The sequence below is a fragment of the Myxine glutinosa genome, chromosome 13, assembly GCF_964187855.1.
Source record: "Myxine glutinosa chromosome 13, kmMyxGlut1.1, whole genome shotgun sequence".
Lineage (NCBI taxonomy): Eukaryota > Metazoa > Chordata > Myxini > Myxiniformes > Myxinidae > Myxine > Myxine glutinosa.
Genome location: NC_136273.1, coordinates 34,361,981 through 34,375,635, shown reverse-complemented (window position 1 = coordinate 34,375,635; position 13,655 = coordinate 34,361,981). Strand labels below are relative to the sequence as shown.

General features: G+C 42.2%; 1 protein-coding gene across 3 annotated transcripts in view; it reads right to left on the bottom strand.

The window, feature by feature from the left end:
- The window catches only part of LOC137438829 (regulator of G-protein signaling 3), a 305,803-nt gene that overhangs the window by 112,441 nt on the left and 179,707 nt on the right, over window positions 1–13,655 (bottom strand). For all 3 annotated transcript variants that reach the window (XM_078767307.1, XM_078767304.1, XM_078767306.1), the window contains exons 10-13: window positions 6,653–6,758; window positions 5,730–6,174; window positions 2,820–2,859; window positions 735–925 (exon numbers count right to left, since the gene is read on the bottom strand). In XM_078767307.1, coding sequence (XP_078623433.1) covers window positions 735–925; window positions 2,820–2,859; window positions 5,730–6,174; window positions 6,653–6,758 — 782 coding nt within the window. The remainder of the gene's footprint in view (window positions 1–734; window positions 926–2,819; window positions 2,860–5,729; window positions 6,175–6,652; window positions 6,759–13,655) is intronic.

Below are 13,655 nucleotides of genomic sequence, written 5' to 3'. Positions count from 1 at the left end.
CACCTGTTGACGGATATGTGTTTCATCTATCGATACTCCCACACCTGAAAAGGTGTCTCATCTAACACTTAATGATAAAAATAAATAAATAAAATGACCCATTTTTCCACGAAGAATCTTCTACATTAATTCCCTTCTGAATATCACTCTTTTTGAATGTGATGTCAAACTATACTGGAAAGAGACAGGAAAGAGACATCGCGAGACAGAGAAAGAGCGAGAGACAGAAAAGATATAACGAGAAGAGAGAAAATATCAATTGCTTCTAAATTGAGTTATGGTCTGAAAAAATGATTTTCAAAGCGCATTCAATTTTTGTTGAATTAAGTTTTCACACCTGGGATCTTTTGAATCCAAAATTTAATCAGTTCATCTTTGTATTGCAGTCCATACTTGTGTTAGGTTTGGTCGAAATTTCTTCATTGGTTCACAAGTTATTGTAGTAACGGAAAAACAATAACGAACGTACGGTAGAAAAGACAGCAGGGGACGGACAACACAAAAACATAAAGCCTCCGACTTTCGGCTGTGGATGTGTCATCAGCATTCTGGATCCATAAATAAATCGGTTAAATGTACATACATTAACGAGACAAACAATGAGACAAATTGTTGATTGGTTTCATTTTGGATATAAAAAGTGAAATCAAATAATCACAATCTCTCTGACGCGATTCTTGCAATGTCAAGGCGACTGCACTTGTATTTGCTATTAGGGAGAGCAGACGACACACCTGCACAGACAACGGGAAAACGAGGGGCTTTTGCAGGGTAATTCCAAGCTGCGTTAGGCCTTGTATGCTTTGCTGACGGGATTGGAGATGTGACGATTTCAGGCAATGAGAAGCAACATGCCTGCCAGCTGAGCTGTCCTCGACACTTCCTTCTGATTGCTTGGAATCATGCTCCAAACGCTTTGGAATGGCTGTAAGACAGATCGACAAAGAGACAGACATTATTTTCCATCTTCATCCATTGGCTTCCACTAATGGATGAAGATCTCTCCACGTTGTGATTAATCCTGTTTGACTTTTCATTTGTAAACAAGGTTACTTAAACATCCTTATTGATTCATGTTTTGTAATGTGACCGAATAAATTTAACATTTCACTATTTTACTTTCTGGGTCTCTCAATCTTTGTAATTTAATTATATTCCCTGACCGCTGTTCGCTGACATTCGCGTCAAATGCGAGTTCGCTCCTGCGCTCACCCAAGGATTGAGATATACAAAATCAAACAGGCTTTGCCACATCAGCACCACAATTCAGAGGGGTAGAGGTGACCCAAACATGGATTGACATAATTTTCTGTCTTCTGGCATCTTAAGCATGCTCCTGACGACTCATCCTGCCTACTCCCTCCAGCCCACCTTCTACACCTGAAAAACTGTATCATCTAACACTTAACAATCAAGATAAAAATTGACCCATTTTTCCTAAAAAATTTCAATTTCCCATTTTTCCATTCAAAAATCCTCTACATCAATGCCCTGCTAAAGTCAACATTGGTTTTACCCACATCCGTGCACTTATTCTCTCTTTCCTATTATAGTGATACGTTTTGTATCCATGTAGTTGTGTCCTCCAATCTCTCTGTGCATCAAACTGTTTCCACTTAATACAACTATATCATTACTCTACACTACCTACTTTAGCTTCAATCTATTCCATCCTAAAATTAAAACTTCTGGCATTGGTCGAGATCATTTTAAAACTTTTTCCTTCCCATAAATTTTTTTCCCTGCCTGGCCATGCCAATCATGTCATCAGTTGCAGTTCCCTCCTATATGGCCTCCCTACCCTCCTCAAGCCCCAAAAAGCTTTTAATTCCTCCTCAATTCCCACTGCACACCTTGCTTCTCCCCTTCCATTTAACCTTGGTCCATAATTCTGAGTAAATGAAGAAGAAGAACACGAGCGGTGTTCCTAATGGAGGAATTTGGAAAATTAAGCATTTTTAAATGTTATTAAATGACCCGATGATAAATGCAGTACAATATGTCATTTTGCTAGTGGTTAGGGTGCCGGCTTGGGATCCTAGGATCCTGGGTTCAAATCCCGGTCGATCGCTGAATTAACGCCAGGGGGGTTGACTCAGCCTGTCATCCTTCCGAGGTCGGCAAATTGAGTACCAGTTCACTGGTAATTCCCTGTGTGTCGCAAGAGGCGACTAACAAGGTTGGTGGCAGGAAGGGCATCCGGCCGTAAAACATTGCTTCAAAAAGGGGACCACGGTGCCCAAAAAAAGGCGAACCCCCACTCTGTAGGGGAAAATGGCCTCTAAAGGCAGTATAATGTCATTTTGCATGCTTATAATAGATGATGAAGAAAGAAGGCATGTCTCACTGGGTAGACAAAACGCTGCTGCGAAACACAAATTCTGTTTCCAAAAACCTATATGTAAGGTGTCTCCGAGCCTCCACCCAAAACTCTTCCAAGGGGGTGAATCCAGGCATGCCTTCCCACCTGTCTCTACCTCGGCGGCATCCTGATTTTCAAACTACAACACTTACCGTTATAAACCATCTGTAAACCTGAAAAGCTTATGACCTCCTATCACTGTACATTGTCCATGAACGACAAAAATTGACATCCTCTGTGAATGACAAAAACTCAGACACTTTTCGAATCATACCACCAGAAAACCCAGAAACGCCACAGCCCTAAGTACTTCAGCGTTGACATAACGGTACGTTTTCACCACAACTCCACCACCACTGTGGTGATGTAATGGTCAGAGTGTCCACACTGGGTCTGGCAGGTATTTATTCGGATTTGCTGATCTAGCATTGATAAAGTGACAAATTCCATATCTCACCATCGGTAGAATCTGACGAGGTTTCCACTGAACATGTAACCTGCAACAGAACAGCCTTCTGTCAGAACCAATGAAGCGATCGAGTTTCATGTTTGTATTACCATTTTTGGATTTTTAACAAGCAAAACAATAAATGCATGCAGTTCCTCTTTTGTATAGGTATCGAGGCCTATGGAAGAGCAGAACAACAGAGAGCAAGGTGGCAACATAATAAATCGACTCGGAATTGAACAACTTTTTATTGGATGAGAAAATGAACTCCTTTAAAAACAATGTGACTGATATGGTTCGGAAAGGGAGGCATAAATGTGAACCGTTCCATTGTTACCTTTGCCACCAAAGGTGAACGGAGGTTATGTTTTGACCGTTTTGTTTGTTTGTCTGTCTGTGGGGAGGATATCTCAAGAAGTTATGGACAGATTGAGCCAAAACTTGGTGGACAGGTTGTGTGTGTGGCAACGACGAATTGATTGCATTTTGGTGAAGATCCAAATCCATATCCTGATACTACAATTGTTTGCGGGAATCTTCACCATTGGGAGATCTGGCTAAAAATGATATACGTAAAACATTTTTTGTTGTTTTCCTCCTCTTCCCTTTATAAGGGGTGAGGTAGGATGGCACCAAGCTCCTGATCTGCCTTGACCACAATACTCCTCCACTCCCCTCTGTCCTCAGCCATCTCTCTCCAATCTCTAACCATCCCCACCTTCCTGACATCCCTCTTCACACAATCCTCTCATCTCAACTGCAGTCTACCTCTTTTCCTCCTACCTTGTTCCCTCAACCTATTTGTTCCCTTTGCCATTCTCTCTTCCCCCAGCCGCACCAAATGTCCAGCCCATCTCAGATGACATTTCACCAATCTCTCCGTCAAGCTCATCTGCACACCAATCTCCTCCCTTAGTTCATCCATTCTCCTTCTATCCACCCTCTTTACTCCCTCAATCCCCCTTACCCAATTGTTTTTTCAAATCTGCAGCCTTTGTTGTTGTCTCTCTGTCAGTGCCACCGTCTCCAGACCGTAAAGGTTGGCCAGAGATACACACGACATCAGAACCTTCCCTTTCAATCTCCTTGAAATATTACTGTCTGCCATTACTCCCTACACGCATTCGCACCCACCTGAAACCTCCTCCGCACCTCTACTTCTGGCTTACTGTCCCTGGTCACTGTTCCACCCAGATACTCAAACCTATTTCCCTTTCTGATCTCTTTTCCCTCTAACCTGATATTCATTTTTTTCTCTGCTGCCCAATTTACATCACAATCATCTTCTCCATGCTCATTTTCAGCCCATGTTTATCAAATGCTTCGTTCCACTACCCCAGTACTTCCTGCACCTCCTGCTCACTCTCCCACACAACAACCAGATCGTCCACATACAATATCCTCTCCAGAATACCTTTCATGTTTAACTTGATGCTTACACGCTCCATCACCATGACATACAGGAGTGGGCTGAGCGCTCCCCTTCCTCAAACCGACTGAACTCCTCTGATATCCCAGGACCAACAAAACTCTCCCCATCGTTCTCTTATGCATGTTATTTCTAAAGTTTGTGGATGGGTTATGACAAAACCAGGTGGATGAGTTAGTTAGGTGACAAGAACAAGCCAATTCGATTTTGGTTCAGATCCAGATCCAAATCTGGCCTATCAGTGGGATACAAAACGTAAACTTTAGTCTGTAGGAAGTGTGGATGGAGGTTATGTTTTCACCCCTGTCTGTTTGTCTGTGAACAAAATATCTCAAAGAGTTGTGGACGGATTCGGACGAAATTTGGCAGAGATGTAGCGAATGTGACAAGGACGAAATGATTAGATTTTGGTGAAGATTCGGATCCGGCTACTATAATTTTAAAGTGATTCTTCACCATTGGGAGATCGGGCCAAAAACGATACATAGCAGGATATCTCAAAAAGATATGGATGGATTTGGATGAAACTTGGTGAACCGGTTGGGTGTCTGACGAGGACATATAGATTCAATTTCGGTGAAAATCTGAATATGGATTCGGATATGAGAATTATTAAATGATTTAAGTGATTCTTCACCATTGGGAGATGTAGCCAAAAACTAGACATTGCGGGATGTCTCAAAAAGTTATGGATGGATTTGGACGAAACTTGGTGGACCGGTTGGGTGTTTGACAAGGACAAATAGATTCAATTTTGGTGAAGATCTGAATATGAATTCGGATATGAGAATTATTAAATTATTTAAGTGATTCTTCACCATTGGAAGATGTGGCCAAAAACTATACATTGTGAGATATCTCAAAAGGTTATCGATGGATTTGGACGAACCTTGGTGGAAAGGTTGTGTGTGTGACAAGGAAGAATCGATTCGATTTTGGTGAAGATCTGAATATGGATTCGGATATGATAATTATTTAATTTTTAAAAGTGATTCTTCACCATTGAGTGATGTGGCCAATCAGGCGGCGGTATTCTCTCCACCGAGTGCTTTTCTAGTTGATTATGATATCATCAGGACTAAAACTGATAGTTATGGTAAACAGAGCTCAACCGAGGTGTTATGCTTTTCTTTATAATTTTACAGGAACTTCTCAGATGATAACAGTTCTCAGGCTGAAACATATTTGTTTTTTTACTGACGATGTCTGGTGCAACAATATGTAGTACATGGGGTTTTCATTATGTTCCATGGTGAATATTCGATTCTTCTGAAACTAGTTTTTAGCCTATCTACATATTAAATATGCCTCCTAGGAAAAAGGAGGGGACGGTGTGGATCATGAAATAAAATGAGGAAAAGAAGGGGTGTATGGAGGATTTTGGGAGAGGGGACAAGAGATAGATGAAATGTTTGTGAATGAAACAAATGAAGGAGGGTTGGGTATAAAATAGGTATTCATTGATAATATAAACTAAAAATGTTGTCCACCTGCCATCGTGCCACAGAGTCTGCTCCCGTACAGTTGGCTGGTCGAAGGTTGGCTCCTAAATGATCGACATGGTTCCGATTTTCGTCCATCTCGGCAGCGATTCGTCCCACATTTTTACAACCTTTCAACACAGGCGTACCTGCGAACTGGCCCAACAACCGACCCTGAGCTCCCACCCCGTGACTTTGGAACTCAGGGTCTACGCGAGTCTCCTTCCCGAGAGGCTCGAGGCGCCGGGAGACAGGAACGGGGGGATTCTGATCGTGGCCGTCGAGAGAGAGCGCTTGGGCGGTGGCTGCAGCTTCTGGGAAGTTCACAGGAGAATGTTGCGAGGAGACTCGGGCGACACGAGGAAATGGAATCTCTGTCGATGGTGCTTTCGCGCTGACTGTGAGACGATGGTGCAACCGATGGACTGTGACTGTGATTGACGACGGACAGTTTCTGCCAGAAGAGACGGACAACAAAATAAGGAAGGTAGCAGCTAGACATGACATTTGACTATGACAAAGATTTTATAAAACATATCTGTTCCACACTAACATATAACATGAAGAAAAAGAGCAAGGCCAAAGGAAAACTCAGGCAGAAATAGTGACAGAAACAGAAAAACAACCTCTAGAAACACCAATCATTTGCTGGTGAGGACAGTGTGGCAGGAAGCATTCTGCTGTGTTTGGAAACAAAATTCTCAAGACATCTTCCCACCCACCCTTCTTCATTCACCCCCTCGGGCAAGTCAGACATATCAACTGGGAATCAAGGAGGGGACTGGCTATGGGAAAAATGCTGTTTCTAAGAAGGTGGGGATGGGAGGGGAATTTTCACTGAACTAACAGTTCCGGGAAAAAAAAAAAAAGATTTCTCTTTTAGAATAGTTTCGAAAAAAATAGATCCCATTCCTTTTCCGCTGTAGTCTTACCGTATGGCACTTGCCAGCTCAACACACTTCCAACCGTCCACCGGTCGCTCATTCAGCCCAACAATGGTGTCCAGAGACAGGAGGCCAACTCTTGCTGCTGATCCTCCTGGGTGATTGAAGAAATGGCGTTATGGGAACCGACAGCATCAGGGCCTAGCAGCAGTTTGAATGGTTATTTCATAATTTTTTTTTTGAATACAAGATCGAGGCTCGTGAAAGAGCTAACATTAATCACACAAAAAGTCAAACCGACACAGAAAACATATGATAAAGGGAGTGGGAGACAAGATGGGGAGAGAGGGGGAAGGACACAAACACAACATTTGAGAGCCGGGACATCGAGAGAACTGTGGGAGGGAGAGGGCTTGGGGGAAGGTGGGAGAGGTATAAAACACATCAACACTGCAAGGACTTCCAGGAAAGAAGTTGGAATTTCAAAAAAGTGGATCTTGGGTGAATTAGCGGGGGTAGAAAAGATCAAGGTTTTGGATGGGGGAAGATAAGAGATGGTGGTGAACAGCCGTTTTAAAGACCTGTAGGGAGGAGTGGGATTGAAGAGAGTGAGGGAGTTTGTTTCAGAGGTGGGAAAAAAGAGGAATGAAGGAGTGAAGGTGAGCAGAGAGTCTTGATTTTGGCAGTTTAACCATAAGAGGGTTGCTGGCAGATCTTGCGTGACCTGTAGGAATATTTGGGGGACAGAGCACAGAGAGAGCTGGGGGAGCAAGGCCGGAGAGGAGTCGGTAGAAGACGGAAAGACCACCAACCTGCCTGTGGTGATTAAGTGAAAGGCCCTCGTTAGCTTCATCGCAGGAGATTCCAATGATTCTGAAAGCTTTGGTTTCAACAGCGTGAAGCCGAGCTAGGTGTGAGGCAGGAGCACCGGCCCAGAGGGGAGAACAGTATTCCGTTGAGGAATTAATTGAGGAATTAACAGTATTCCATCCCTTAATTCTCATCTTCATTGTCATCTTCTGACAACAGTGATTCTATCTGTCTTATAACACACAAGAGGGTGGCATATAGAACATGGGAAATGAACAAAAGAAACAAGAAAGACGTCATGCAGAGCACAATACTTGCAAAATCCACCCCTTCTCCATCTTCCAAAAAACAGTTACCATGGAGACATCAAATTGTCCATTGCATTAAGATTAAAATTTACGATTTTAATCAAAGATCGGGTCAATCGGATTTAGAATTATTATTTTTCAGATGAAAATTGATGATTTTATATGTTTGACCTTGAGTTGACCTTTTGACCTCAAAATAGTTGGTTTCCCAAATCAGTGATGCATTATGTTATTGCTGTTGAATTTTCAAGTTAATGGATGAAAATCGATTATTTTTCAGATGAAAATTGATGATTTTAGAAGTTTGAACCTGAGTTGATCTTTGACCTCTTGACCTCAAAAATAGTTGGTTTCCCAGTTTAGTGACTCAATATGCAAATGCTGTTCAACTTTCAAATCAATCGGATGAAAAATGACAATTTTAGATATTTTGACCTCAAGATGACCTTTGACCTCAAAATCAATAGGCTTCTTCCTTATGACCAACTGTAACATCTGGTGAAGTTTTGTGAAGATCAGTTTTAAATTGTGACCTGTAGGCGATTGACAGACAGACAAAATAGACAGACAGAATAACGCATAAGACCAACCAATATACTTGAAAAATCTTCGATTTTGCAAGTAAAAATAGTATTTTTCCACATCATCAAGATTGTGGCTTACTGTACAATTAAAGTTAGTCCTAATATTCATTTGCAATTGGTCACTGGGTTTGACACCAATATAAATTTAAATTACTGACCCTAAGCATCAAAAAACTACCTACGTCATATCAAACAAACAGTTTCAAACGGAGCACCTTGCCACCATTAGAGCTGTTAAATTGCATCAGATGTGGCAATAAATGCAAATTGTTGCTCCCAGCTTGCCGGCTCAATGACAGAGGTCGCCATTTGCATTTTTTTTTCGTCTCCATCCCTACGCCCATTTAGAATCCTACGCCCATTTAGAATCCTGTGCGGGGCATGGGTAACTTGCTAGTATGGTATTATTAATCTTATTATTAATCATATCTTCCCCCATCCAAAACCTTGATTTTTTTCTACCCCCGTTAATTCACCCCAGATCTACTTTTTTGAAATAACAACTTCATTCCTGGAAGCCTGGAATCCCTGGTGTTGGGCTAGCGGCTAGGGTGCCGGCTTAGGATCCAAGGATCCTGGGTTCGAATCCCGGTCGATCGCTGAATTAACGCCAGGGGGGTTGACTCAGCCTGTCATCCTTCCGAGGTCGGCTAATTGAGTACCAGTTCACTGGTAATTCCCTGTTTGTCGTTAAAGGCGGCAAAAAGGGTTGGCGTCAGGAAGGGCATCCGGCCGTAAAACATTGCTTCAAATAGGGGACCGAAAAACAACAACAACCACGGTTCCCGAAAAAGGCCAACCCCCGCTTTGCGGGGAAAAATGGCCTCTAAAGGTGGTTTTTAAAATTTTTTATTCCTGGAAGCCCTGGCAGTGTCCATGTGTATTATACTTCTCCCACCCCCCCCCCCCCCCATCCCACGCCTCCTCCCCCCAAGCTTCCTCCCTCCCACAGATCTCCCGATGATCCTGCTCTCAAATGTTGTACTTGTGTGCTTCCCCCTCTCTCCCCATCTTGTCTCCTGCTCCCCTTATTACATGTTTTATGTGTCCGTTTTTTTTTCGTGACTAATGTTGGCTCTTTCACGAGCCTCGATCTTGTATATTAAAAAAAAATTTTTTTTAAAGAAAAAAAAGGTGTGCGTCAATCCTAACATACATAGAGTGAAATAGGTAAGGCGACTGTCAACTGCAAGCAACTATTAAATGCTCAAAGAAATAGCCCACCATGCAAACCATCCATGCATGACCTACAGGAATGTTCATGGCATGCCTGAAATCTTAAAAAAATTAGTACCTTTATTAATAAGCAAGCTCTCGAAAGACCGTGACTAATGAACCCAAAATGGCACCAGATTTGCAAGAGCAGTCGGAGAGGAGGAGCGACATTTAAAATTTGGTGTGCTATTAGGTTTTCCACTGCCCATTATCTACCAATAATGAGTCGTAAAGCTGTCATCCATCATGGAGTTTTCGATCTCATGTGAAATATTTGTCTCTGAATTGGCTCGTCAAATTTGAATTACTAGTGGGGTCACCCGTGGGAATCCCACGGGCATGAAGGTGTATCGTTGCGATCGGTGCAGCCGTTTTTGCGGTACCTGGGAACGGACGGACGGACTGACATTTGGTGAATTCTAGTAAGATTATACCTCCCTGACTTCGTCATTAACACCTTCTACATCCTCTTTTTGATCTGCAAACGAAGATTGCTTCGTGGACCATTTTGGTGAACAAATGGCAATGGTTCCAAAGTGATTCCAAAGGGAATGTGAAAAAGGTGAGTTCTGTGAGCAGTAGACAAGACAGACAATATTGTATAATGGTAGTGCGAGGCTGGAGCAGGGACAGCTCTCTTGGCCAACTGAATGTGTCATTGACCACATGTGATGGGAGCCTTGCCAAGCCAGGTCTCACGACTGGAATTTTTGCCGTGTTGTTGTTGAGGTGGTGCCCTGCATTCCGCGACCAGGAATAAGACCCTGGCAACATTTAATCAGAGAAATAGTAAACTGAATCGCTCTCCCTTACAATAGTGCAGTTAGCATGTTTGAATGGACGCTGCAGTAAGCCAGCCTTGTCGGGCCAAGTGGAAGAAGGAGTTGATACAAAAAAGGAGCTCCCAATGTTAACTTTAATGAGTGTTCATAATGGGTTGGAACAGTTTTATTCAATGGTGCAGCTTCGTGGGCGTGCCAAAGTCTGAAGCCTGGGCCTCTTGTCAGGTGTGCTTACAATAATTGAGACAGGTCTCTTTGCAAAGAACTCTCCATGCGAATAACATATGTGAATGATGACGTCATAGGTGCCGCCGTTATGGCGTCACAATTCGACAAGTAAAAAACTTTATCCGATCAAGATGAAATTTCTTGAGCATCTTCTCCGTATAAATGGATGCAGAAATAAAAATTATAATGACGTCGTAGGTCACATGGTTCGGACGCCATATTGTTTTGAGTGAAAAGCCTGAAAAACCACTAAATTCCAATTTTCTCCAAAACGACTGAACATATCGAGGCCAATCTTTGCAAGCAAGATCGCATACCCATGACGAACAAAAAAGTCAGCGAGCATGACATCATGCGTCACATGGTTTCGGAGTTATGACGTTTTCAAGCATAGACTTTCAAAACCTAGCTCCTCCCTCTTTTTTGATCCTATCGAGGGGAACCTTCACAGATGCGTTCAGCATATCAGTCTACTAAAATCACCTTTTGGAATTTGCGATAGGTGACGTGGTTTGGCAGATATAAAAAATTAAATGAAAATATTAAAAAATTTATAGCTCTTAAACCGCTTCATTGATCGACGTGAAACTTTATAATATAGTAGAGGTAATGAAGAAGTGTGCAAAATTTCAAGATGATTAGATGTACGGTCTGGAAGCTAGAAGTTGTTATTTTGTGAAGAAGAAGAGTTCTAGAGTGGGCATGGAATTAATTATAACTCTGCACATGACGAGCAGGCAAAGTAAAGAGCGACCTCACGGGGTCATTTTGGCCGCAAATAAAATTCTGATTTCAGATTTGTCAATCGCTGAGGTATAAATTAACACACGACCAAAACAGATTTGGCGAAATTCCGACGATTTTTGATGAAAATAAAACATTTGTGTCTGCATTTCAGTAAAGTAAAGTATGTGCCATGTCAGCATTTTAAAAATTGAAACGTGGCTCATTGTAAATAACTCCATATGGGGAATAGGTGTTGTTAACGATGACGTCATTGGTGCCATAATTATGACGTCATAATTCGACAGGGACAACGCTTAGTCTGATCAGTTTGAAATTTATTGAGCATGATCTATGCAAAAATTATTTAGATAATATAAATTTATGTCATCGCTCACGTGGTCTGGCAGCCATATTGGATCAAAAAACAAAAAAAAACGTTCAAAAATAGAAGAGTTGGCTCACACCAAGTTGACTGCGCAGGGTAAGTATTCTATGAATACCATCGAGTTTACTATTTAGACTAGTCAAATTTCTGGGAAACGTGAATTCATGAGGCATTTTTGAGTAAAAGCAAGCAAACCACTTTTTCTGGGGTAGTTTTTCGTGCTGAATACGAATCTGTTGTTTGCCAAGCCCAAAAATGCGTAATTAGGTCACTAATCAAGGTCAAAGGTCAATGAGTGCAAAATTCAAATTTTTTGAAAAAATGTTTTATTTTACATCACCTATCTGTACATTTCAATTATTTTACAGTATTTTGTCTGGTAAGGTTACTACAGCTTTTCACAATTATGAAAGTAAAGGGAATTGTGAAGGGAAAAAATCAGATTTTTGTGAATATATCCGTAATGAAGCAACTTTTCGTTTTTTGACATACTGTTTTAATTCACTTGAATTGTTGCCTTAAATACCATCAGTGAAGTGGTTTACCTGAGTCCTATATAATAGCAAGATTGTTTTCTACACTAAATGTCAATATTTGACTAATTAGCCACTTAATTAAGGCTAACGGTCACAAGGCGCAAAGTGCACTTACATGGCACAAGGCGCAAAATGCACTTCATGGCAAACATGTTTGGAGTGCAGGCAGTTGATCATTATCACATGTATTCTTAATTAATCCTGAATCAATTGCAGTCTGTCAGACTGATTGGCTGGAAGGAGGAGCCATCCAGGGGAATGCCAATTAGCTTAACTGTGTAAGCTCTGACCCCCCCCCCCCCCCCCCCCCTACTTTGGCCTGTTTCGACATGGTGTTTCACTGGCATTGCACTTGCAGGCCTCAGTGCAGAACTGTTTCCCCCACTTCCGACAAGAGCAACTATCAGAACTGCAACCTTTCTTGCAACCACACTGAGTAAGTTCTCGGCATCCCTTTGGAATTGACGGTAAAGTTGTAAGAACCGGTGACAACTTGTCATCAACGAGTTTCCATCCACAATCAGTCGGCGGTGGCAGATCTGTCATTGGATTACTGGCCTCTCTCCAAATGAAACTTTGGTAGTTTGCACGCTCTATGTGGAACTTTGCTGCATCACTAGATGGAGGTAGGGTCTCCGTTGCATGGCATTTGTTGAACAGTTTAATGCGGGCTTGATTACAGTTCTCAGATGGTTCCTTGTAGATATGGCAAATTAACTTTTCAGCATCTTCTGTGACCTTCTTTGATGGTGTCGGAAACTTGCCAAGATCTTGAAGCAGACTGTTGTGTTCAAGGAAGATATCCCATTCTGTTTTCTTTGAGTGTCCTGAGAAAAATGAAACCGTATCGCATCCTGTCAACGCATGAAATGCTGGTAAAGTCTCATAGACATGATCAGCAAGTCCAAGTTCCGACTTTATGTCATGCACAGGAACATACTTCCGTTTCTTAATTGTTCCTGCTCTCATCCAAAGTTTTACGCAAGACATTTTACTGAAGTTGGCAAGCAACAGCACCAACACATCTGTGTCACGCGCTGCGACCACAATGTTTGGTGCATCGGCATGAAGGCAGTGTACAATCATTCTGGTATCTGCTTCCTCGTGATTGCTTTGTAGCAAAGTAGTGTTCATTGCAGGATCTGAACTCTGGACTTCTGTTTCAGAAGCGAAACCTCCACCAACAACAACCACTTTTTCAGGGGGTGCCGCTGCCAGGAGTGCATTCGACAGGAACTGAGCAAGCTCTGTCTTGTTTTCAGTTGATGCGAGAAAGTCAGGCCATTTGTTGGGGAGTGGCACATCTCTATCTTCAATCAGGCGACGAACTGGCCTTGACTTCTTCGTACGTTTGACCCTAGTTCCAACTTTGATTGAAATGTCTCTATATCGATCGAAGGTAACATCAATTCGGCTGTAAGCCCGGCCTTGCCAGAAAATGAACTTTACAAATTTGTCTGCATAATCACCAAAGGTG